The sequence below is a fragment of the Phaenicophaeus curvirostris genome, chromosome 13, assembly GCF_032191515.1.
Source record: "Phaenicophaeus curvirostris isolate KB17595 chromosome 13, BPBGC_Pcur_1.0, whole genome shotgun sequence".
Taxonomy (NCBI): Eukaryota; Metazoa; Chordata; class Aves; order Cuculiformes; family Cuculidae; genus Phaenicophaeus; species Phaenicophaeus curvirostris.
In genome coordinates, this window is record NC_091404.1 from 3,295,365 (window position 1) to 3,318,246 (window position 22,882).

The following is a 22,882-nucleotide window of genomic DNA, read 5'->3' on the forward strand; positions in this document are numbered from 1 at the left end:
AGGTGGCTTTTCTTGTGTCTGGGTTTAGGTTGGGTTTTTGGAGGGAGAGAACAGAGGGGGAAAAGAGGTACTTGGAAGCAAGGATGTAGGGAGTCAAATGAGAGGAGCTGCTTGAACTGGCACTGATGCCTCAAAAATATCTGTGTAATTGCTGCTTGTGGAGAATCTTGCTTGTAAATCTGTCAGCACCTAGTGAATGGTTTTGTGGTTTTTATAGTGCCCAAGTTTGAGCCTTCCTCTTTCTGTCTTTTTTGATATATGTTATTCACTGTAAATTTGATCTGGGAGAGCAGCTACAGTTTCCATTCCTCCTGTTAAACTAAATTATTTTTTGGTTTCTTTACTGTTTCTGAGGAAATTTTTAGTTATTTCTTTATTAAAGACAATCTAGATTGATCTGTCTGTGCAGCCTCTACTTGTCAATGGTTTATATTAATAGCAGAATACTAATGGAAATGGTTAAAATATCACTCAGCAATTAAAAACCATTACCTGCTTCAGGGAAATAAATTAATTGAATTTTGCTGGACTGTAATGTTTGTTTGTTTCATGCTTTTCCAAGGCACTTTAAGATGTCCCTCTGGTGCAGAAGGAGCTTTCTTTGCAGAAGGCTGTAGGTGGAGTAGCTTGGGTATTGAAACAGAAGCAAAAGCTCCTAAGTGCTTGGATTCTGCATTGAGCGGTGGCAGCTCCTTAGGTCAGCACAGATGCAACTGGAGACTGTTGGAAGATCAGCAGGAAATGTTAGTGAACAAGATGGAGCAGTGAGAGGGAAGGTACCAAATCCCAAGTGGGAGCGGAGCTGTAAGTCGTGGGTAGATTAAAACGAAGGGAAAAAATGGAGACGCATAGGCCACTTTGAATTTGAAGTGGACAGAGTTAAAATGGAAACTGAAGTGCTGATGTGCCCTGGTTCTCGTTCCATGTGACAAATAAGACCATATGGATGGGTAGCGGTATATTTCAGTGGTATCTAAAATAGTAAGTTCTATCCTCACTATTGCTGGCGACTCAAAGATGTGTCAAAATGCACCGTGAGCTTAAGCATCGTCCTTAAAGTACGAGGGTTTTTAATCACGCACCACTTGTCCGTAGTACATACCAGAAATACAGTTAGAGAATTACAGTGTTTCCAGTGCCAGTGAAGGCAAGATGTTTCCAAGAATTCTTTATATGAGATGCAAATCACCAACAACCAAATCATGCTTTTGTGCAGCGTGCAGCACAAAGGAAGTTTTTCTTTCCTGGGATTTGCAGCCCGTGTTGTCCAGGTTTGGAAGTTCTTTGTCTGGTATAAGTTTCTCTGTTTTTACAACGTATTCTTGACTAAATTTCAGTTGGTGATACTAAGTCACTGTGACTAACCTGGAGCCTGAAGTGAGAACAAACTTCTTGTTCTTCATTTTCAAATCGATTCCAATGCAAACCCCCTTCTGTTCAATTCCGGGGGATGAAGTTCATTTTTTAAGTGAAAACATGGTACCTTTTATAACAGTAAAGCATCATATTGATGTCATTCTGAGGAACAGAGGATACTTGAGGTGCTAATTCTCAGTGGAGGTAACTTCTTGCCTTGTTTTTATGGGAGAGAGATGAATTCTGTTGGATTTATTTAGACGGGTTCTTTTCACTAAAGTAACCACACCGTTTCTTTGTAGGGCGCCAATGCCTCAGCTTTGGAGAAAGAGATTGGTCCTGAGCAGTTCCCTGTGAATGAGCATTATTTTGGATTGGTCAATGTAAGTAAATTTTCTATGTTTGAAATGCTGCCTTGTAATTCATATCTTAATTTTGAATTAACAGGATTTTCTGTTAGAACTTTATCTGTGAGCACTTCTAACTTAAACTGGGACTCGGCATACACTGCACCCCGCACGATGGTGCTATGCCTTGTTAGTAACCAAGATAAAAAATTCATCTTAAATACAGAAAAATAAGTGTATTTATTACGACTTCTTTGAGAGAAACCTTCCTACTCAGGTATGTTTCTAGTTATAGAGTTTTAAATACAGCTGAAAAGAACATTAACTAATAAAGTGTGTCTGTCGATCATAAGCTCTTGTAGAGAAGAGAGAGTTCATTTTACACTGGTGCTGCAGTGTGTGAGAGCCTTGAGGTTTTAAAATGAAAATGTCTTACTTTTCTAATAAAGATATTGTTGGTGGGGACAGTGGGAGCTCTTCTGTGCGAGGACGTAGCCAGGACACTGACAGGGTTGATAATACTCTTACATGTTATAATCCTTTTTCTGTTTCTGACAGCCTTGTGTTACAGTGAGTCCTTCTAAAAAGATGTATTTTCTGTATCTGTCCGTTTATACAGATCTGACTTAACTGGGGTCTGTGGGCAAAAAGAATTGTCTGTCTAAATTAAGGATTGAGAGAGCAGAGTATTGATGCTGATCTTGACAGTGTTCCTGGCAGAGAAGGGCAGCGGTTGTGCCAGTCGGTGATGTGCCAGTTGAACAAGTTAAACCAGTGAGTGCAGGAAGTTAGTGAACAGGAACATGGTTCTGTGGCTTTTGTGTTTGTGCTGTGAGGATACAGCTTTGGCAGAACTCACTGAAAAATCAAAGTACTGCTGTCTGCTGGTCATCTGGGTGCACAGGGCTGCAAAGTGAGATGATCTCTCTTCTGACGCGCCAAATAAGGTTAACAGAGCTACTAAAGTGGTGTTTGTCGCAGCTTGTTGCAAACTCATTTAGTGGCCCTCTGTATGGGTTTCTAGCGGTTTGTGTTCTTGGACACCAAGCTGTCCAAACACATGGAGTTGTGTTCCTGCAGAATGGTGTTAATGGCCATTCCAAAGCTGCTGAGGTTTGCACCACAATGAGAAAAATGGAAGGCATCTCCAGTTGTAACATAAATAGCAGAGCGATGAATAGCGTGAAGAGGAAAAATAGCATTCTAAAAATACCCAGCATTATTCTAACCACATCCATACTCTGTTTTGAAGGACAGAATATGACTAATACTGTTGTGCTTTATTCCTTGCAACCAGTTTCTTTAGGATGATCCTGTTCTTGCTATTGTTCTACAGAGCTCTTCCCTAAGTTATTTCCAGTTCTTTCCTGATCTGAAGTTGGAGCGCTTTAAAGAGGGCAGCGTCGTGGCTTCAGCGTCAGAATGTGTGGTTGCACTGCAAATAGAATCACGTGTTCAACCCGGGGACAACAGAAGCTTTACATTTATTTGTTTAATTGTCTTTTTGGATGGGCAAGCTGAGCCAGCCTGCCTGCGGTCCAGCTGCTGCCAGAGCCCTGGCAGAGGATATGGGTGAAGGGTCTGCCTGCTCCTCCCATCAACCTGTTCAGCAGTCATGTAATATTGAACTGAAGTGCAGGAGGGATGGGACGATGTCTTCATTCTAGAATTTCAGATCCATTCTCACTTTGAAGAGCTTCTATCTTAAAATAAGCCTTCAAACTTTATATCGAAAGAGTAACATTGTCCAAATTCCCACAAAGCTGGGTAACGTTGACTCTCAATGCAGTCAGTTTTAAGCAACCCCCCGCTATGTTTTGGCATCTATTTAAAATATTTATTTATACCAGAGAAACCATGACAAAACGATTTAAAAACCTGTTTGTGTCTGGTTTTCCTTTGTGGTATAGGTCACATTAGACTTGATACACTCCTTGTGTGTTATCCATGCATGTAGCACGGGGTTTGGAAAGGTTCACCAGCCTGCTGGGAGCAGCCTTGCCAGCCTGGTTTGGGGGCTCTGTCAGAGACAAATGGCCAGAACCTTCTTTTTTTCATGAAGAGTTTCTAGCAAAGTTAAGATCATGATTAAAAAGATCTGACTGCTTTGTACTTCTAAATGCAAATCGACTGCAGTTTAAAAGAGTGATGTTGCTCTGGAATACTATTTATTTATGAAGAACTCTCTCTGTAGAGAAGACTAGATCAGTAAGTGAGATATTCAGAAGGTTCCCGAGGCCTGGAGTTGCTCAGAGTTAGAAGGATTTTGTAGTAACATGAAAGAAGTCTATTCCACTGAAATAAAATGCATCATTTGGGTTTTCTGTAAAGCACTCAGCATGCAGTGAAACATCTGAAGTGTTAACAGGCAATCTCTGGATTTCAGGAATAAAGGTTCTTCCGCTTTGTTTGCCACCACCTTTACAAAGAGTAAAGAGAGCTGAAATACCGTTTAGAAGGACGTTGTTAATACCAAAAGCATGCCATGAAGTGAATTTTTCACTGGATCACTTTGATGGCTGCCAACCACCTTGCGTCTCACTGATAGGAGTTTTTAAAGCTATTTGGGTGGCGCTCCTTTAACTATTCCATTTTGTTTGGTTCTGTGTGGGTAGCATCACGTGCAGCAGGACATGTATAACCAATTGACTTAATGCTTTTTGACTTTTCTGCATGAATATAGGTCTGATATTTAACTAACCAGTTGCTTTCTGAATGTTTTTGGCTTCAGATGCATCATGACCTTTTTTTTTTTTTTCTTCCTAAGAAGGCTTAATTTCTAGTTTCTTCTGTCTCTTAATTTGTTGGGCTCATTATAGACAAATATACTAGCTACCTCAAAAATACAGTGGATACCTCATCTGCAAACAGTAACATTGAATAAGACTGGTCCTGTGGAAGGTGTCCCTGCCCACATTTGTCCCTTCCAACCCAAACCATTTTATGATTCTATGACTTTTGGTAGTTCTCGTGTGTAGATTTAGTTAGCATTATGCTTGCTTGTTTTCTTAGGTCACTAACAAGCATATCAGGTTCTATCCTGCTTCATGTTTGTTCAGCTTGCATATTTGTTTTCCTCATGTCAATAAGTTTTAACTGTTCTTCCATGTTATTTGCATGTGGTGTAAATCAGCGTTAATGTGCCTGTAATGCTGTAACCTTTTTAGCCATATGAGCTATTAATTTTCTAGTTCAGTCAGCAAACTGATTATTAACTTACAATCGTTCTGATTTGGTGATCACACCAAAGTTTGGTGCGCAGTAGTGGCTGTTAAACAAACCAGCCTGTATCCTGTAGTCAGATGTGTGCTTGCTTTGTTTATTTAAAATATTTAGTTCTCGATGCTCTCCTGATGCAGAATGTCATTGCCAGAATATCAGGAACTGGCACGCCCGGAATTTGTTTCACTTTTTTGAAGCAACAGCATTGCAGGATACAGTTGCACAATAAATGGCAAAGGAACAGCTCAGACCCCACAGTGTATTTCTCGTAGATGATGCTCTACCCTCTCAGCCCTCTGAGTGTTATCCTTTTCAGTGCTGTGGAACAGGGCCTCTGGAAGCTGTTACCGCTGCCCTCCTCTCTCTGGGCTGACACTGCTGTCAGATGGGGCAGATGTAAAGCAGCTGCTCGGTGCGTTTCCCTGCATCGTGTCTCTCTGGTAACATTTCACTGTAAACAGGAAATACTCAGCAGACCCCTTGCTCACTCTCTCCAAGCAGGTCTTCTGTGTGTCTGACACAGGCAAATCTGACAAATGGATTCACGCGTTGAGCTCTTGTTGCTGTAACACAATTGGGCCGCAGGGATACTGACAGACGCTCTCTCTTTGTGTTTCCTTGTCCCTCTGCTCTGCAGTATCGCCCCTCCACACCAGTGGCAGCAGGATCTCTCCTGTCGGGAGGAGCAGCATGCTGCGTCTCCACAAGTTTTGATTTTGTGATGAGCCCTCCATTGGATTTTTTTTGTCAGTGGTTTGCTGCTTTTTTCCTCTGAGCCTGATATTGCTGTGACTGTTGTCTCTCTGCTTGCTGTTACCAGCAGTGCTGATACAAGGATGAGTTTTACACCATGCCTACTCGTATTTTCCCGATAAATGAACTCTGACAGACTGCTTTTCCATTTTCAGTGTGTGACATTCTTAGTGAGAACCTCTTTCTCTTGTTACTTTTTAACAGACCTAATATGAGAACATTTGTTTTCCTTTTGTTCTGTTTTAACCAGTTCGGCAATACCTGCTACTGCAACTCAGTCTTACAGGCACTTTATTTTTGTCGTCCATTTCGGGAAAAAGTTTTGGCATACAAAGTGCAGCCACGAAAGAAGGAAAGCCTCCTGACGTGCCTCTCTGATCTCTTCAACAGTATCGCTACGCAAAAGAAGAAGGTGGGAGTCATCCCACCCAAGAAATTTATTTCCCGATTAAGGAAAGAAAATGGTAAATGAATAAAAGACATTTTTATGCAAATTTAAGCATTGGAGAGTTAAGAGTATAAACCACAAACACAACTTCCTTTTAAAGTGAGTCCAAATTGCCAAGTTTTAACAGATTGCTGGGAGATTTTTGAACTCCTGTTTGTGGTGTGAATTTCAGCACCTCTGTAGCGTAGGAGCAGAGATGATACCAGAGCCATGCTGTGTTGCCAGAGGATTATCTAGCTATCTCTGTTACTGTACTTGCTGAGACCGTGTACAGAGCATGTGCATGAGTCTCAGCTCTCCACTTCTTGCACACCGGCCTCGTGCTCTGCAGAGGGCTGCTGCAAGGCAGCACAGCCTGGGCTTTGCTAGAGATTGTCGTGGGCTAACCAGACCTCCCAGAGCTGTTTGACGTTAGAGCCTCTGAGGAAATGTACTCACCCTTAGACTGCTTTCTTACATTGGCAGTAGGATAAATTCCTTATGGTGAGAACTAGAGGTTATTTCCCAGGGCTGCTTTGTCAGGAGGAGTTCTGTGTGTTAATTTATCATCTCTGCTTGAACTTGAAAAGATAACAAATTTATAGTAGGGGATTTTTGCCCCTTGATGCTGGACTTAACTAACTAATGGCCGAAGGCAACATATCTGAATTCTTTATTTCTCTCCCCCAAAAAGGGAAAAAAAAAAACAATAAAAAAACCTTAAAAAGCAATCGTGGTTTTCTTCAGCTCCAAGAAATGCCCAAGCTAGGCTTCCTTTATGCTGTTTTTCAGCTGCTTGTTTCTTGCAGCCTGAGGAGTAGGTGAGGGTAACCCAACATCTGTTGTGAGGACCTCAAAGTACAGTTCTTCAAACACTGTTAACAGAGCAGTTAATCCACCCCTGTATAATAGGGTAGAGAAAGGGGCAGGGTGCACATTGATTGCTGAAAGCATAGTAACTTGATATGGTGAAGCATTTGTGTTTTCATTCTCCTTGATCTCTTGCTTTACAGAATTATTTGATAATTATATGCAGCAGGATGCACACGAATTCCTAAACTACCTGCTTAACACTATTGCTGACTTGCTACAAGAAGAGAAAAAGCAGGAGAAGCAGAATGGCAAACTGCAAAATGGCAGCATTGAGAGCGAAGAAGGAGACAAGACTGATCTGACGTGGGTCCATGAAATCTTCCAAGGAACACTAACCAATGAAACCAGATGTCTTAACTGTGAGGCTGTACGTTTAAAACAAAACCAAACCTCTTAGATCCTTCACAGGTTCTGGATCATTTTCCCTGATACTATGCACCCTTTTTCATTTATTAGGATAGATGAGATTGCACTCTCTCTATTAAAATATGGAGCATAGCCTATTTTATGACTGTATCACCTCTATGTTCAAACCAATACTCATTAAGGTATGTTTCTCAGAAAAAGCGTAATGTTTTTTCTGTTCCTCCTACCTGTTTCCATCGAGGCAGTCGGCACTTGGCTGATATCAGCTGCCTTTTTGTCTTCGTGTGATTTCCTGTGTCAGTGACTGATAGTTTTTGTTGTGTTTCTACATGAGAGTTGCTCGCTATTTATTTAACTGTGGGATTAACTGGATTTCTTGAACCAGTAGTCTGTGCTTCTTGGTGCTGATCAATAGCCTCTCTATTTGAGAACAAAAGAAGTGCCTTGAAGTCTAGAATTAAACCACACCGCCTTTAGACCAGGAATTTCTAGTTAGCCATGTGCTACATCTGACATAATATCTTCTAAAAAATGAAACCCCAGATGATGAGAGTTATAAAGAGAAGTGATTGCAACTGACACAACCATTCTTGGCATTTTAAATCTGAAATTATGGCTATTTGCTGAAGAGGAGCTTTAAAAATGACATTAATATGAGTCTGTCTCAGGAATTTTGAAATTAAATGTGACTGTTTCACAAAGGGAAAGATGGTTTTCCTAACTGCCTACCCATTTAATTGAAAGCCCATCTGCCTGTTTCTGTGTTTCCTACAAGTATTTACTGTTAAACTCCAAAATGCAGCAGGAAGCTGTGTCAGTCTACAAAGCAGAGTGGGATACAGTTAAAGCTCAGAGAGCTCTGAGTGGTTAAAAACATGGGTTTTGCTTGCGAAAGAAGCAGATGTGTCTTGAAGTCTTAATGGGGAGAGATGCTTTGCAAGAAAGGTTTTGGGCTTTGGGGATTTTTTTGTGGGTTTTAGGGTTTTTTTTCTGATATTACTCTCTGGCTTGTAACATCACATCAGATGATTGCTTCAGTTTTCGTTTACCTTGAGAAGGGGCCTCTGTGCTGTATATTTTTTACCATGAAGCTCTCTATTGCAACAAGAACACTGCACCATTCCAGAAATGGTTAAAAGAAGTTTGCCAGTTCTAGGCTGTTATGAAATATCCCTTCTTATTTCTTTTCAAGGTTAGTAGCAAAGATGAGGACTTTCTGGATCTGTCAGTTGATGTAGAACAAAATACATCAATTACGCACTGTCTGAGGTAAGTGAAAGTACTTGTGAACAGAGCACACACCTGGCCTTGGTCAGGAGGGAAGGGCTCAGCATCATTGCTCTAGTGCACAACAGTTGTAGGCCTTGACTTGTGGTAAAATATATTCTGTTCAGAGTGCTGTTCAGTTTGCCTTTATCATGGGGTTTGGAAGCTGCTTGTTCCTCAGTGGTTTTTTGTAGTTAATGAGTGCAGTGATTTCTTAGTAGCCTGCAAGATTGATCTCCACTTTCTTTTATGGGGATTTTAATTTGTTACATCACATAGTCCAATTTCAACAAAACTAAACATGCTCTGTTTGGATTTGTAATACATTTTTGTGTTTTTTAATGTTGTTGCTGTATTTGAGTTGTCTGGCCCTGATGTTTGCAGTCAACTTTTTTTTGCTGATAGAACTTTGCTCCGTGTAGTTGCTGACCGATCAGCTGCTAGGATACTGCAGGTTGCATATAGCATCTGCCTTTTTAATAGCCCGTAATGGCTGTGTAATTGCTTAGAGCTGAAAGATGATCCCAACTTTGTCTAAGCAGTGGCTCATGGTTATATATATATAATGTCTGAACATTTAATGTCTGCCACCAAAGGAGACAGAATGGCCTCTGGAAACTAAGTCGGTCACCTTATTGCTGTTTGTTACCTGTTGGGTTTGACTGCTGCCCCAGAAGGTCTGCAATTAACACTTAGAGGTTGTGGTTTCCAGATTTTTCTAGCTGAACATCAGTACTCTATCCCAAAACTGGGACAAATACACCTAAAATGTGCGTGGGAGGTATGAGCAATATGAATAAGAGGAATTTCATCTTCTCTGTATAGTTTGGGGTTTTTCAGTATTGTTAGTTGTAACTTCTAACTCGATGGTCTGACTGAATATCCCTGCTTATTATTCTTTCCATTTCTTCCCTTTCCACAGAGGGTTTAGTAACACTGAAACTCTATGCAGTGAATATAAGTACTATTGTGAGCAGTGCCGCAGTAAGCAGGAAGCACAGAAGAGGTAAGAGTCAAAAACTCAGGCTAATGCACGTGTTCTCATAAAATTGGCAGCTGTTGGGAGAGCCCACCTGGTGAATTCAGTGCAAGCAAAACGTGAGGCTCTTTAGGTACCTTTCGTGGGAAGCAAGTAGGGGGAGAGACCAAGTAACTTTGTGGCAACCTCGTCAGAGAGAAATGAAGAGATTCATTTTGTATTCCTCCCAGAAGAGTTTATATCTGGCGCTTCCAGACATTTTCCCCAGTGAGCTTTAATCAGCTTAAAGCCACTGAAAACGATCCCATATGCTTTCACTATGAATACTGTATCCAAAAATCTTATTTCTCATCCCATGCTTAGTCAGAGCCAGAGCGGCAAGGCAGATTTATTCCATCTCTTTCTTCCCACTGATATGTTGAAAAATTGGTGTTTTCAACGTAGTCCTGTATTCAGATGTCAGATGCGTGGTTAATATTTCAGAATAAATATTGCCTGTCCTCACTGGAGCATGCTTGAGGAAAGCAGCCTTCAAAATCTTCATCAACATTTTAGGTGCCTTTTAAACTGAAACTGTTCTTGAACAAAGCTTTGGTTTAGGTGATCTGCTAATATCTTGTTCTTTTATGTGTTTTTTGGTTCAGAATGAGAGTGAAAAAGTTGCCCATGATTCTAGCTCTGCACTTAAAAAGGTTCAAATACATGGACCAGCTGCATCGATACACCAAACTCTCCTACCGTGTAGTCTTCCCCTTGGAGCTCCGGCTCTTCAACACTTCAGGAGATGCTACGAATCCTGACAGAATGTATGACCTTGTGGCTGTGGTTGTTCACTGTGGCAGGTATGTGGGATTTGTGCTTTCTGGGCCTTAAATGCCTTTTCTTGACATTTGAAAGGACTCTATCATCCATATGCCATGTCGTAGCAGCGCAGCGACTGGCGATGTGGGAGCTTGGTGAGCAGCATCACAGCTGCTTGTCAGATAGTTTCCTCTTTTTTTACTGTTATTAGATTTTCCTTTCTGAGTACGCAGTCCAAGGTTTGCTTTTTTATCAGCTTTTGAACATGGTTGCCAGTCAGACAAGTTGTTTCTTTGAGCTGTAGCAAAGTAAGAACGATTGTAAAAATACCACAAACAAAACCAAGAAACCACCTCCCCCTAGCCCTGCTTTCCAGGAAAGCTAAATGAAATAAAAACACATCTTGGGAAAACAGTTACTAAGATAGAATGATGTTGCAATTCTCACTTTGGTATTTGCTAAACCACTGTGAGTTTTGTAGAAGCTGGTGCCACCTCGTGGAATAAGCTGTGCATTGTTGATTGTTTGAAATGGTCTGTTCTTGATTACATTTCTGTTGTTGCTGTAGTGGGTTTAATTCTGGTTTTAGTAGCAAAGAGGAAAAAAAAAAAAGCACTTTTAGGGGGAAAATGCAGTCATGGATGGCAAAAAAATATTTATTGCTGCCTTCTGGAAATGTGAGTTTTAGAGTAATAAGTTATTACAGACACAAGCAAGACAATTTATTCGCCTTAACATTGCATAGGTTTAGTATAAATAAACTCCAGGTAATTGCAGGTGATCTCTGTTAGGGTACGGCTATGCTATTTTTTATTTATTGTTATCATGTTAAAATCTCCTCCTATGCATTTTCTTCTGTAGATTCTGAATTTGCTCTACCTGTAACTATACTTACATTTTTTAACAGTGGTGATTAGTAATTGAGGTGTATTAAATAGCTTTGGTTTTACTTCTCCAAATGTTGTCTTATGTGGGGCTTTTAGGAGCACTGTGACTCCTCTGGTTTCAGTTATTACTCAGATCTTACTGAAGACCTAAGATAAACTCTATTTTCTAAAACCTTGAGTTCTCAAAATTGTTTTAAATACTTCACCCATATAGTTCTATGTGTCATTTAGTTGCTCTGAGCAAAGAAGTTTGTCTGTGGCAGGTAATGTATGTATCAGTAATTCTTTTTTTTGGCTAAAACTAATACAAATATAGGTTAGTTTAAAGCCTTGCATAGATACTGAGTAAAAAGTAAAACTCAAGAGGGGGAGAATATGCTTTTTTTTTTGCTGTGTCCGTGGACTGGTCTCTCTGAATTTGAGGTGGGGAGATTGGGAGCTCGTACTTTTTCATCCATGTAGATTCCTATTCCCAGCTGCCACCTTTTCAGGGTAGTCTCCCTGCCCTTACTCTGCAGATCCATCTGTTTTTGAGTTAGGTCATTTTGTTGTCCCTTCCCTTCAGGGCAAGCACTCGGGACGTAGGCGATAGAATCAGACGGGGCAACTGCCCCTGGAAAAGTGGCAGGAAGAGGCAGGAAGTCTGTCTGCATTCGGCCATAGGTGAAACCACACTAGCAATTAAAAAAATACCTTCTGTACAAATAAGTATTTCAGACAGACAGTTATTAACAGTTTTGATCAGCAGTGGGGAATGCGCCAAAGGAGTGATTGAAATAACCGCTTTTAATTTTGTGGTTTCAAGTATATGAATGGGTATCTGAAATATTAATATTAATAAACATGTGTGTTTTGAATTTCTTGGATGTGGTAAGTAGCAAAGACAAAAACATTCATTCAAGCAATTTGGCAAAGTCAAAGAAGCTAAGCCATGTTATGAGCACTATTAGACACCATGAGAGACGGGAGCTCTAACTCTGCAGTAACAGCTGGAATTGTGTGGGAGACCAGGGGTCCTGCCTCTGTGGGTACAAGAATAACAAGTCTTCAATCCTATTTTCCGGCAGTGGTCCAAACCGTGGACATTATATCACCATTGTGAAGAGCCACGGCTTTTGGTTGCTGTTTGACGATGACATTGTAGAGGTAGGTATGTTATCACACGGTGAGAGCAAGCACAGCGCAGCATCGTGCTCTGGCTCTGGGGTTATGTCTGGGATTAACTTCTGTGCCTCAAAGTATTGCAGCAAAACCAGAGCACAGAACAATCCCGGCTGCTTCAAAAGTACATTTAAACGTTTTTGTGCGTCTCCATTTGAGAAATGTGGAGAAGAGCAAAGGAACGTGGGCAGCATTGGCAGCTCAGGCATGGTGTGCTGGGCACCTGCTCAAGTTGGAGCATCACAGCTGTCTTCTGCCTGATCCAAAATGCTCCTCTTCCAGCCCACCTCTTGGACTCCGTGTTGTTGCTTACTTACTTTGTGCTGGTTGTGCTTCATTGCTGCATTTAGCTGCATTGCACCCTTAGCAAGTTTGTGGACAACACTAAGCTGGGTGGAAGCGTCGATCTGCTGGAGGGTAGGGAGGCTCCAAAGGGATCTGAACAGGCTGGACCGCTGGGCTGAGTCCAATGGGATGAGGTTTAACAAGGCCAAATGCCTTGTTGAATACCCTATGCAGAGCTACAAGGCCAAATGCCTTGTTAAATACCCTATGCAGAGCTACAGACTAGGAGAAGTCTGTCTAGAAAGCTGCCTGGAGGAGAGGGACCTGGGGGTGTTGGTTGACAGTGACTGAACATGAGCCAGCAGTGGCCCAGGTGGCCAAGAAGGCCAATGGCATCTTGGCTTGGATCAGAAATGGCGTGACCAGCAGGTCCAGGGAGGTTCTTCTCCCTCTGTACTCGGCACTGGGGAGACCGCTCCTCGAATCCTGTGTTCAGTTCTGGGCCCCTCACCACAAGAAGGATGTTGAGGCTCTGGAGCGAGTCCAGAGAAGAGCAACAAAGCTGATGAGGGGGCTGGAGAGCAGGTCTTACGAGGAACGGCTGAGAGAGCTGGGGGTGTTTAGCCTGGAGAAGAGGAGGCTGAGGGGAGACCTCATTGCTCTCTACAACTACCTGAAAGGAGGTTGTAGAGAGGAGGGTGCTGGGCTCTTCTCCCAAGTGACAGGGGACAGGACGAGAGGGAATGGCCTCAAGCTCCGACAGGGGAGGTTCAGGCTGGACATTAGGAAAAAGTTCTTCACAGAAGGGGTCATTGGGCACTGGCAGAGACTGCCCAGGGAGGTGGTTGAGTCACCTTCCCTGGAGGGGTTTAAGGCACATGTGGACGAGGTGCTGAGGGTCATGGTTTAGTGTTTGATAGGAATGGTTGGACTCGATGATCCGGTGGGTCTCTTCCAACCTGGTTATTCTATGATTCTATGATTTAAGTACTTCGGACCTTCAGTTTGTGGGCAGCTTTCCCCAGTGAACTGAAGTGTAGAAAACCTGTAAAAAAATACTGGGGAGACTGTAGTGAGGCCCTGAGGGCACACAGAGATGTTTAGGCTGTTTGCAGTAGTGTTTAAATGGTCTGCCTAAGCAAACTTTCCCTTCACTTTTCTACTAATGTATCTGTAAAGACTAATATCCAAAATATTTATATATCCTTGTATCTCTCAAAATTGTTAAGCAAATACGAAACAGTACAACAAATACCACAGTAGAGCAGCTTTTTGTGAAGATGAAAATGTGCTGTTTGCCTCCAGCATCTCATAGTTAAGGGGAAGCACCTGGCGTTAAGTGTCTTATGTAGGTGCAGCAAAATGTTGCCTGTGTTGATACCAAGGTGATGTAGTATGCACTGCAATTTTTTTTGGAGCATTTGCTTGCTTTGAGCATCGGGGATGCCTTTCAGGTGGTTTGAATAGCTTGTACAACAAGGAACAGTTGCCTTTCTCATAGTATTGTATCTTGAGGGTTATTTTCCTCTCTTTTTGCCATGGCCAATATACATCATAATCTGCTAATTTGGAAATAGTGTTCACTTCATATTTTTGCATGCCAATATTCACAGTCTGTTCCATTCAGGAAAAAAACTTTGCATTTTAAAAGCAGATGTAAACTAACCATCTTGTTGTTCTGTTTTTTATCAGTCACTTCTGTGTTGTATCTTGGCTTTTGGGTCAAAACAGGGTTTCTGTTTATCTGCAAACACTGTTGGCACTTCCCTAGCTGTGCCAAAACACAGCTTTCACATCTGCACTGCCTGCTGTTGGACAGTAAGTGCGAGAAGCTGCCACAAGGAAGCTAGAATCTAGTTCCTTACTCCTGGAGGGCTGCTTTTCTTTTTCCTTTAAGTTGCTTTTCTAATTTTAATCTTATCTTTCTTTTTGAAGTTCATCTTCTTCTACAGAATTTATCTAAAGTGCTGTAAAAATAAAGCTCTTGCATCTGAAATTTCTGCTTTCTGTGTTTTCCATGGTTCTTTCAGTTTTCACTCTCTTGATTAGGATCAGCGACGTAGCCCCATCCTGTAGCAATACCTCTGCCCCAGTTGTGGATCTGGAACTTTAAGGTTCCTTTTCCTGCCAGCCGGCTCTCCCTGGCTGGCGTTTGCGTGTGTTATTTGCTTTATGTGACATTTAGGCTTTGTTTTTCCTATCAGTGGAGGGAATAAAAAATGGCACGAGTGTTTTGCACACGAGTCATTTGAGATGGGTGACTGTTTCTGATGAACAGTTGCTCCTTGACCCGCTTTGAGGAGTGTAGCATACGGATTCCAGCTGGTTTTGTCCCAGACAATCTCTTCACTGATGATCCATTGTGGCTGCTCCTGCCTTCTAAGTGTGTGATAAACGCAAAATGTCCCTTTTTCCTCTGTCCAGGCAGTACCATTCCCTGTGCTTCATTGTCTCGAACTCTCTTGAATTGCTGGGGCTGCGGTGATCAGGGAAGGTTGGATAGGAGAGGCTTCACTCCTTACTTTGTAGTCAGCTCTTGAGAATTAGTTTCTTACTGGTGCTGTGGGCTGTTCACTGAAAAAGCCCCAACTACTTCTGTCAGCCCTATCTGGGGCCTAGAGAGATTTAAATATCAACTCTGAACCTGACCAAGTGCTGTTGTGAAACTGCTTGTGCTTGGTCATAAGATTACACCGCAGGAAGTCGTTTGCTCTCTGACATTACAGAGGTTGTCCTCAAAAACAGAGCGGCAAAATCCCCTAAAGCCCCAAAATGTGAATTCTGTGAGTTTCTGGTTTTAGGGCTACCCACAGGGGCCTTTGCACTCTAGAGACTTGAAGGACACAAAGGTGGAATTTTTAGGCTTTCGTGATGGAACAGAACCAGTGTGACCATGGGGGCAGAACGAAACTGGTAGCGGTCAGCAGGATTCAGTGCGGAGCCCTGCTACCTGTGTATAGATACTGTGACTGGAGGAGAGCACAGGAAAACGCTTTTCTCCTTTAAATACAGTTTGAAAGCTTTGTTGCATTTTTGGCAAGTGATGCGAGTTGATAGCTCTGAACTCTCAATGGGAAGTAGTTTATCCTTATTACCCACTAAATGTCAGGTGTGGTGAAGTCATATTTATTTATCTACTTGGATCGGGTTGGAAGGCCAACTTTCAATTAAACTGAAGAATAGATGATAATAAAACGTACTATGGCATATGTGAAAAGCAACTGCATCAAATCTAGGAGGCAGATCAGTCCGAATAGTGTTCTGCACCAAGCCAAATGAATTGAGTAACCTGAGTAAATGATCTCTGGCTGGTCTGACATGTTGTCATTAGAGCAGCTAAGTGATACATTGCAGGGACAGTGTTTGTCTGAAGCAGAGAGGGGGAAAGTGTCCATCCAAGCAGAAAAGGGGAAGAAGGGTTTGGCTAAGATTCACAGCATCCAGTTGAATGCTTTGAATGGAACGCAAGAAAAGGATTTGGGTTGAGGAACCAGGTTAGTTGTCTGGAAGTGAGCAAAGGATACTGAAGCTCAGTTAACAGGAAGAGTAATCGTAATACCAGGTGAGGCTGCAGTATCCTAAAAGCAGTTGTGAAACCATCACCTGGTGGTTACTCTGGACCTGCAGCTGGGTTCACGGTATGTGCGGTCACTTAAGGAGGGAAGAATGGATTCTATATAATCCTCTTTCAGTTCCTCTGTGTGTTCTGTGGGTAGTTAAATCACAAAAGGAAGTCAGTTTTGCCATGATAAAACTATAAATATCTCTAGGATGAATTAATCTCTATTGAGTGTTGGAGTTGCATTCCAAATGAGTAGTGGAAATAGACTTGATTGCATGGCAAGTTAGTTGGCACTTAAAATAAAACATGTTGGAGTTGTCTGCTAAATATATGACAAGGCCTGAAGAACGTTCCTTTGCTGTTTTCCTGTTAAACTGGGGATCTAACAGTGTGTAGGAGATGTTGTGTTAATAAATGTTGCGGAAATGCAGAAGCCCTCCGTAGGGTATTTCAGCTTCTCTGAAGTTCATGGATGGAGAAGGGAGAAAGACAAAATATCTTGGGAGGGGGAGGCATCCCCTACCTTTTTGTAAAGGAAAGTGTTTAACACAGCCATTCAAGGGAGAATTTCTGCAGCGCTGTCCTGCATAGATGCATCTTCTGGAAACTTGCCTCTACCTGTGTTTCTTGTGCTTCAGAAAGGATGGCCTGAGCTTGCAGTACCCCTTAGGGACCCCAGGGTGCTTGTGGTTGCTGTCCGATGTGCAAGTCTGTTCAGTGAGCCACGGCTTAGCGTGATTGATTTGGTAGCCAGATAGATTTGGTAGCTAAGGAGGCTCCATGATGGAGTCAGAGCACAGTCCCTGGATTTTTGAATTATGTGCTCAAGTTGGTCTCTGCTGCTCCCTCTCCAGATCAAAACAGGTGTTCAACACAGAGCTTCTTGTATTCTGAACATCTCTTTGCTTCTTCAACTTTATTCTTTGGTGAATAAAGGGAAACTTGGGGCTAGTCTCCCTTTGGTCCTCCACAACAAATCCAGACTGTTTTGGCTTCTCTCCATGGGTCCAGAGTCCTAAAGGTATTGTAAAACACTCAAACCCAGTGGAGTGCCGAGCAGCATAGATCATCGGGAGTATTTGATGTCAGTGTGTTGGTCTCTATACTTGCTCTGTGCTGGCTATAGAATCCAATTCAGTAACATGAAGCCAATCATTCTCAGGAGCTGGATCAAGACTGGAGAAATTACATCTTTCAAAACCTTTTAAAATGCCCTTCAGGTCTTGCTGGCTAGAGTATAAAATGAAAAGCTGCTTCTCTGCACATAGTTCACACCTTTAAACAGAAGCAAACCACTTAATTCTGTTAATATGGCAAATGGTTTCTCTTAAAACACAAACCTTGTGATAATATTCCCATGGGCATTGTGGCAGCAAACCCTAAGGAAGGAAAGCTCTCCAAAGCCCAGAAGATCATAATCAGCTGGGATCCCCGGATTTCACAGCATAATTGCCAATAGTGCTCGCAGGACTCCGCTGTTAGAAGGTCACAAGAACTTCAAAATCTGGAGTTCTTTTAGCTAGATGTTAGATCTGCTCCAGGTGGTCTTTATGCACTCCCAGCTGTACAAAAGTCACCTCTGCTGACCAGTGACCGTTTTTTTTCACATTTACATTTCAAATATGTAGTCAGGAATCGTCACGCCAGGCTGAATGAGAAAGCAGATATAAAAATGGCATGTACTCTCTTAGGGGTGCATTTTCATGGATCCCTTTTTGTATGATCCAGCTTAAGAGTGCACCGCTTCCAAGAGGTTTATTATTTCATTTTAATTTCTTTTTTTCCAGTAGTGAATCAGGTAGCGAGTAGAAAAAACATTTGTTTGGGTCCAATGATATTGAAATATTGTTGTATTAATGCATGGCTTTCCAGTATCGGCCCTCCCCCCCACCACAGGAACTGAAAATAATGCTTTGTCTGGGAAGGGGGTTCATAGGGTGATGTTTTGACTGAGGCTAATTAGAACTCTCATTAATTTTCAGAAAATTGATGCCCAGGCCATTGAAGAATTCTATGGGTTGACATCAGACATTTCCAAGAACTCAGAATCTGGATATATCCTCTTCTACCAGTCAAGAGACTAAGAGAAGAGTTCAGTGTGTACAAATACAAGAAAAAAAGGGATCAAGATATGTCCAAACAGAACATGTTTGTGACAGCAGCAGCAGTTCCTCATCGATGTTGTAGGACCAGGACAGACACAGCAGGGCAAATAAAGGTTTCTCCCTGCCATTTCCTGGAGGATTAGTGCTGACTGCTGTAACCAGAAGAGCTTTTGCTCCAGTTTTCTTTCTGGGCTTTTTTTATGTGCTATCTTCCAAAATCTGTGTTACCTCTACTTGAAACCTGGCTGCTTATTTGTTTGTGAACTGAAGAAGAGATTTAAAAGTACCATTGTAGAATTTTTACCATTTGATGTTGGCCGGAGGCTGCACCTTGGTTTCTACCATCGTCGTTTTTCTGTATTTTAGCAGAATGATTTCACTATTCAGTGTCAGCTGAAGGCATATTTTAGGATATGAGCAGCAGCTGGTTGCTGGATATTTTTGGTGAGTCAGACTCGAGAAGCAGTACAAAGCTAAGACATATTGGAAATGTCAAGTCTGTAATTTTTATAAAAAAGCAGACAAACCTCTCTCTCTGCAGCATTGTAAATGTCCCCGTTGTGTATTATCTTGGGTTTAGAGAACACTAACAGCACTGCTTCTTTTTATATTTTTATTTTTACCATTCTGTTTCTTCTTCAGGAGGTGTTGAACTTGGTCCACATTCAGCCTCAGCTATTGTGTGTTTTCCTTTTGAAGCAGAAGCTCTGACTCAAAGCCACGTTGCTGCAGATGTGAGGGAGCAGGCAAGCAGTTACCTTTAGAAGAACATGTCTGGCAACCAGTTGCTGTAGAAGGTTTGAAGTTGCAGCATTTCTTGAAGCTATTGCTTAAACCAAAAGTGCCCTCGTTCTGAAACAGGATCTGTTCCGCATTTCATTCAGTCCATAGCAAACTGATGCAACTCGCATTGTGAATCTATGCTAACTCACAGCACTAATTGTGGAGGGTTAACCAAGGGAAGCATTGTTTATGTAACTAATCCACTCGTTCTTAGTCTTCAAGATAATGAACGTGTAAGAAGGAAAACCAATACCCAGACTTTACCTTGCTAAGTGTTCAGCGTCATCTGTAGGTAACGTTTGTGTCCATCCGGGAATCATCACACTCCCTACAAATGCTTTTGATTGTCTTACCTCTATAGGCTTTGCTTAACAGGGGAAATTGTTAGTCTTCTGAAGACTGGAATTAAGTGATTATCCGTTAGGTGTGTATATGTTCTAATCTCAAGGATAATTAGAAAGAAGAGACTGAGGGAGTTTGTAAGAGATCTCACAATCTTCTGTAATTTTCCTTTTGAACAGCCCTGTTGCCGTGCCAAAGCTCATCACAGCTGGCTCTAAACTACTGGTGGAAATGAATATTCTCCTTTTTTCATCTCGTTAGGTAACACAAGAACTGTCCTTTGTGTGGTCGTTCCCAGCACAGCCGTTCATGATGTGTACCAGTGATTGTTGCTCCTGAGGACGTTTATCTTATGCAATTCTGGGGCTCGGACAGGATACAGGTTATTTTACCAAAACACTGTCCTCAGGAAAGCAGCATTTCACCCACCGTCTCTTGTAGTGGCTGTATGTATCTGTTTCTTCTTCTCGTGACCAGAAACATAATGTTAGCAATTAACTCCTGTCTTCAAAATGCAAACTAATCATTGCCATTGTATTCCAACTGGGTACGGGTTCCATTCTCCCAGCACATCTCCTCTTCCAGAAGATAAAATATGGACATTGGGGTTTTTAATTATTTTTTATTATACCGAGTACTGTCGTTTTAAGAGACGCATTCAATAACAGCAAACGTCCTTGTCATTTTTCCATGTGAAAACCGTTCCTGGCTAAGAGTCTTCTTCTCTGGTTCCCACCCAGCATCGAGTCCTCTCCTGGTGGCACTCCCGGAACCCTGTCATCACCAAGTCCTGCAAAAAAAGGAAAAAAAAGAGCACTGAGTTAAAAATAATTAAACAATAAATACAAAATTAATGTAGTACACTAGACATGTATTTTGTATATCTGGTGAGACATTTTTACAAATAAAATACCTGACTGAGAGATAATATTGAGAGATATATGCTATAGATTAAAAACTCTTCAAGTGCACTTTTGCTACAGATTTATAAGGAGACTAAAAGGAATTAAATTGGAAGAGAATGGTGTGATGTTACTTCTGTATAATAAATGACCCCAGCTGTCTCCAATAAAGGTCATGTATGATCAAAAGCCCATGGCCCGCACACTTTTCCTTGGATTGCAGTAATGGGTTGGTGGCTGGTTCTCCTGAGCTTCTCCTTGTGAAGCCAAGATGAAACCAAGAGAAATGACTGATGCCATGTGATGGATGTTCTGGTAAGCCAAAGGGAGATGGCCCAGAGCCTTTTCCCCTGACCTTCCTCTCACTGTTGATATTCCTTAACCAGTTCATCATCCCCTGTAGCTCTGCCCTTGCCTCTCGCTGTGATTTCCCTTTTCCTTCTTTCACCCCTGCTAACAGACTCCAAAAGCCTTTGTTGCAAATATTGTCTGACTGATCTGGAACAGAAACATTTAAAAGCAAAGCTCGTATGATATCTTGGAGCTTCTGGGGTTCTTTGTAGGGCAGGTCTGCGTTCCTGTGTTATCCACTTTTATAGCTGGAAAATCTGACCCAAGGCTACTTCCATGAGCAGGAACTCATGGGACTGTGTCAGAACACGACAGGAGCGAATGAGACTGGAAAATTACAACTGCTCTATAAAAGCAGATTTTAAATCCAAAATGCTGCCTGGTCCTTGTCCTGCTGGGTCACACATCAGCAATAAATAAACGGAGCTAATTTTAGCTCCAGGGAACGTGAGTTTGGCTTTCAGTCACTTTAGAATCACCCAGAGTTAATTTTGTTCCGGTCAAACAAACACAACCAGAAGGTCTGAAAGCAACATGAGTTCAGCTTTGGGTACCACAGGGCAGGGCTGACAGCGGGGTTTGGGGCTGGGCTTGTGCCTTCAGGTCCTCTCCGGAGCGAGGACGAGGGCTCTTGTCTGTCCCTGCTATGCGGCAGCTGCAGCAGAACTCACCCTGTGTGGCTATTTTGCTTCCAGTGCTACAGATCCGACAGTTTGTTTGTGGAGAGGCTTTGCCCTCAAGACTTCAGAAGCAGAGCTTGTTTATGGATTGGTGTTTGTGCTTGGTGTGTTCTACTTACCAGCAGGAGCTTTTAAAGTCACCATGCCAGCTCGGCTTAGGATGCGTTTAAAACAAATTATTTGTGATTGGTACAAGAAAGAAAATAGACTAACAAAGGCCCCCGAGACAAGGAAAACCTTCCCATTGTAGTCCTCGGCATTCAACAAAAGCAAACAATCCCCTGAAACATCATTAATTCTCAACATGTAAAGTCTTGCTCAGATTTGCTGCTGTTGCACTGATTAACCTTCAGGCAACTTCTCCCGCTTCCCTCCTGCTCCTGCTGAATCCGTCCTCGCTACAGAATGTGCTCCCACCTCCCCAGCCGCTTTGTTTGGTTCCCAAGAGCAGCGGCTGCGTGGGGTGAGAGATCTCCAAGTGATGCTTCTGAGCACGCGAGGTTAGAAACAAAGCAGGACGTGTGGGAGACTGTGTGGGTCATCCTGGCCTTTTCTTCTGAAGGCAAAGGAAAAGGTTTGATCCTTTCTACCACGTGGCTGCTCGTTTTACCTGACCCTCAGTCGTGTCAGCGTGTGCGTGGGGCGATGTGTGCTGGCTCTTTGTATTAGAGCAGAGCCAGCAGCCTTCAGCTGGGGTGAGGAGCTCGCTGCAAGAGGCTGCTCGTACAACAGAGCCGGTAGCGGCGTTGGATGGGGTGGCACAGGCATGGAATCATAGAATGTCCTGAGTTAGAAGGGACCCACAAGGAGCATCGAGTCCAATTCCTGTCCCTGCAGAGGACAAGCCCAACATTCACACTGTGGGGCTGAGGTTGTTGGCTAAATTCTGCTGGAATATTGTCAGGCTCGGTGACTGCTCCCCTGGGAGCTGTTCCAGGGCTCCATCATCCTCTGGGGGAAGAACCTTTTCCTGATGTCCAAGCTCACCATCCCCTGGCATCTTCCTGCCATTCCCTTGGGTCCTGTCATTGGTGGTCACAGAGAAGAGCTCAGCACCTGCTCCTCCTCCTCCCCTGGTGAGGAAGCTGCAGAGCGTAATGAGATCTCCCCTCAATCTCCTCTTCTCCAGGCTGAACAGACCAAGTGCCTTCAGCCGCTCCTCACACTCTTCCCCTCTAAACCCTTTCTCAACTCTGTGCCCTCCTCTGGACACTCTCCAGCAGCTTTAGATCCTTTTTATCCTGTGATGCCCCAAACTACCCCCAGTGCTCGAGGTGGGGCCCAGTGCAGAGCAGAGCGGGACAATCCCCTCCCTCTCCCTGCTGGCGATGCCGTGCTGGAGGCACCCCAGGACACGGTTTCCCTCTTGGCTCCAGGGGGCTGCTGCCCAGGGAGGGGGTTGAGTCACCTTCCCTGGAGGGGTTTAAGGGACGG

At 42.8% G+C, this 22,882-nt stretch overlaps 1 protein-coding gene across 1 annotated transcript in view; it reads left to right on the forward strand.

Moving 5' to 3' along the window:
- Positions 1 to 20,603, forward strand: part of LOC138726273 (ubiquitin carboxyl-terminal hydrolase 12-like) — a 32,600-nt gene extending 11,997 nt beyond the window's left edge. The window contains exons 2-9 of the mRNA XM_069867897.1: positions 1,659 to 1,739; positions 5,929 to 6,142; positions 7,119 to 7,345; positions 8,537 to 8,613; positions 9,533 to 9,616; positions 10,234 to 10,431; positions 12,345 to 12,423; positions 18,268 to 20,603. Coding sequence (XP_069723998.1) covers positions 1,659 to 1,739; positions 5,929 to 6,142; positions 7,119 to 7,345; positions 8,537 to 8,613; positions 9,533 to 9,616; positions 10,234 to 10,431; positions 12,345 to 12,423; positions 18,268 to 18,369 — 1,062 coding nt within the window. The 3' untranslated portion in view covers positions 18,370 to 20,603. The remainder of the gene's footprint in view (positions 1 to 1,658; positions 1,740 to 5,928; positions 6,143 to 7,118; positions 7,346 to 8,536; positions 8,614 to 9,532; positions 9,617 to 10,233; positions 10,432 to 12,344; positions 12,424 to 18,267) is intronic.
- The last annotated feature ends 2,279 nt before the right edge of the window (positions 20,604 to 22,882 follow it).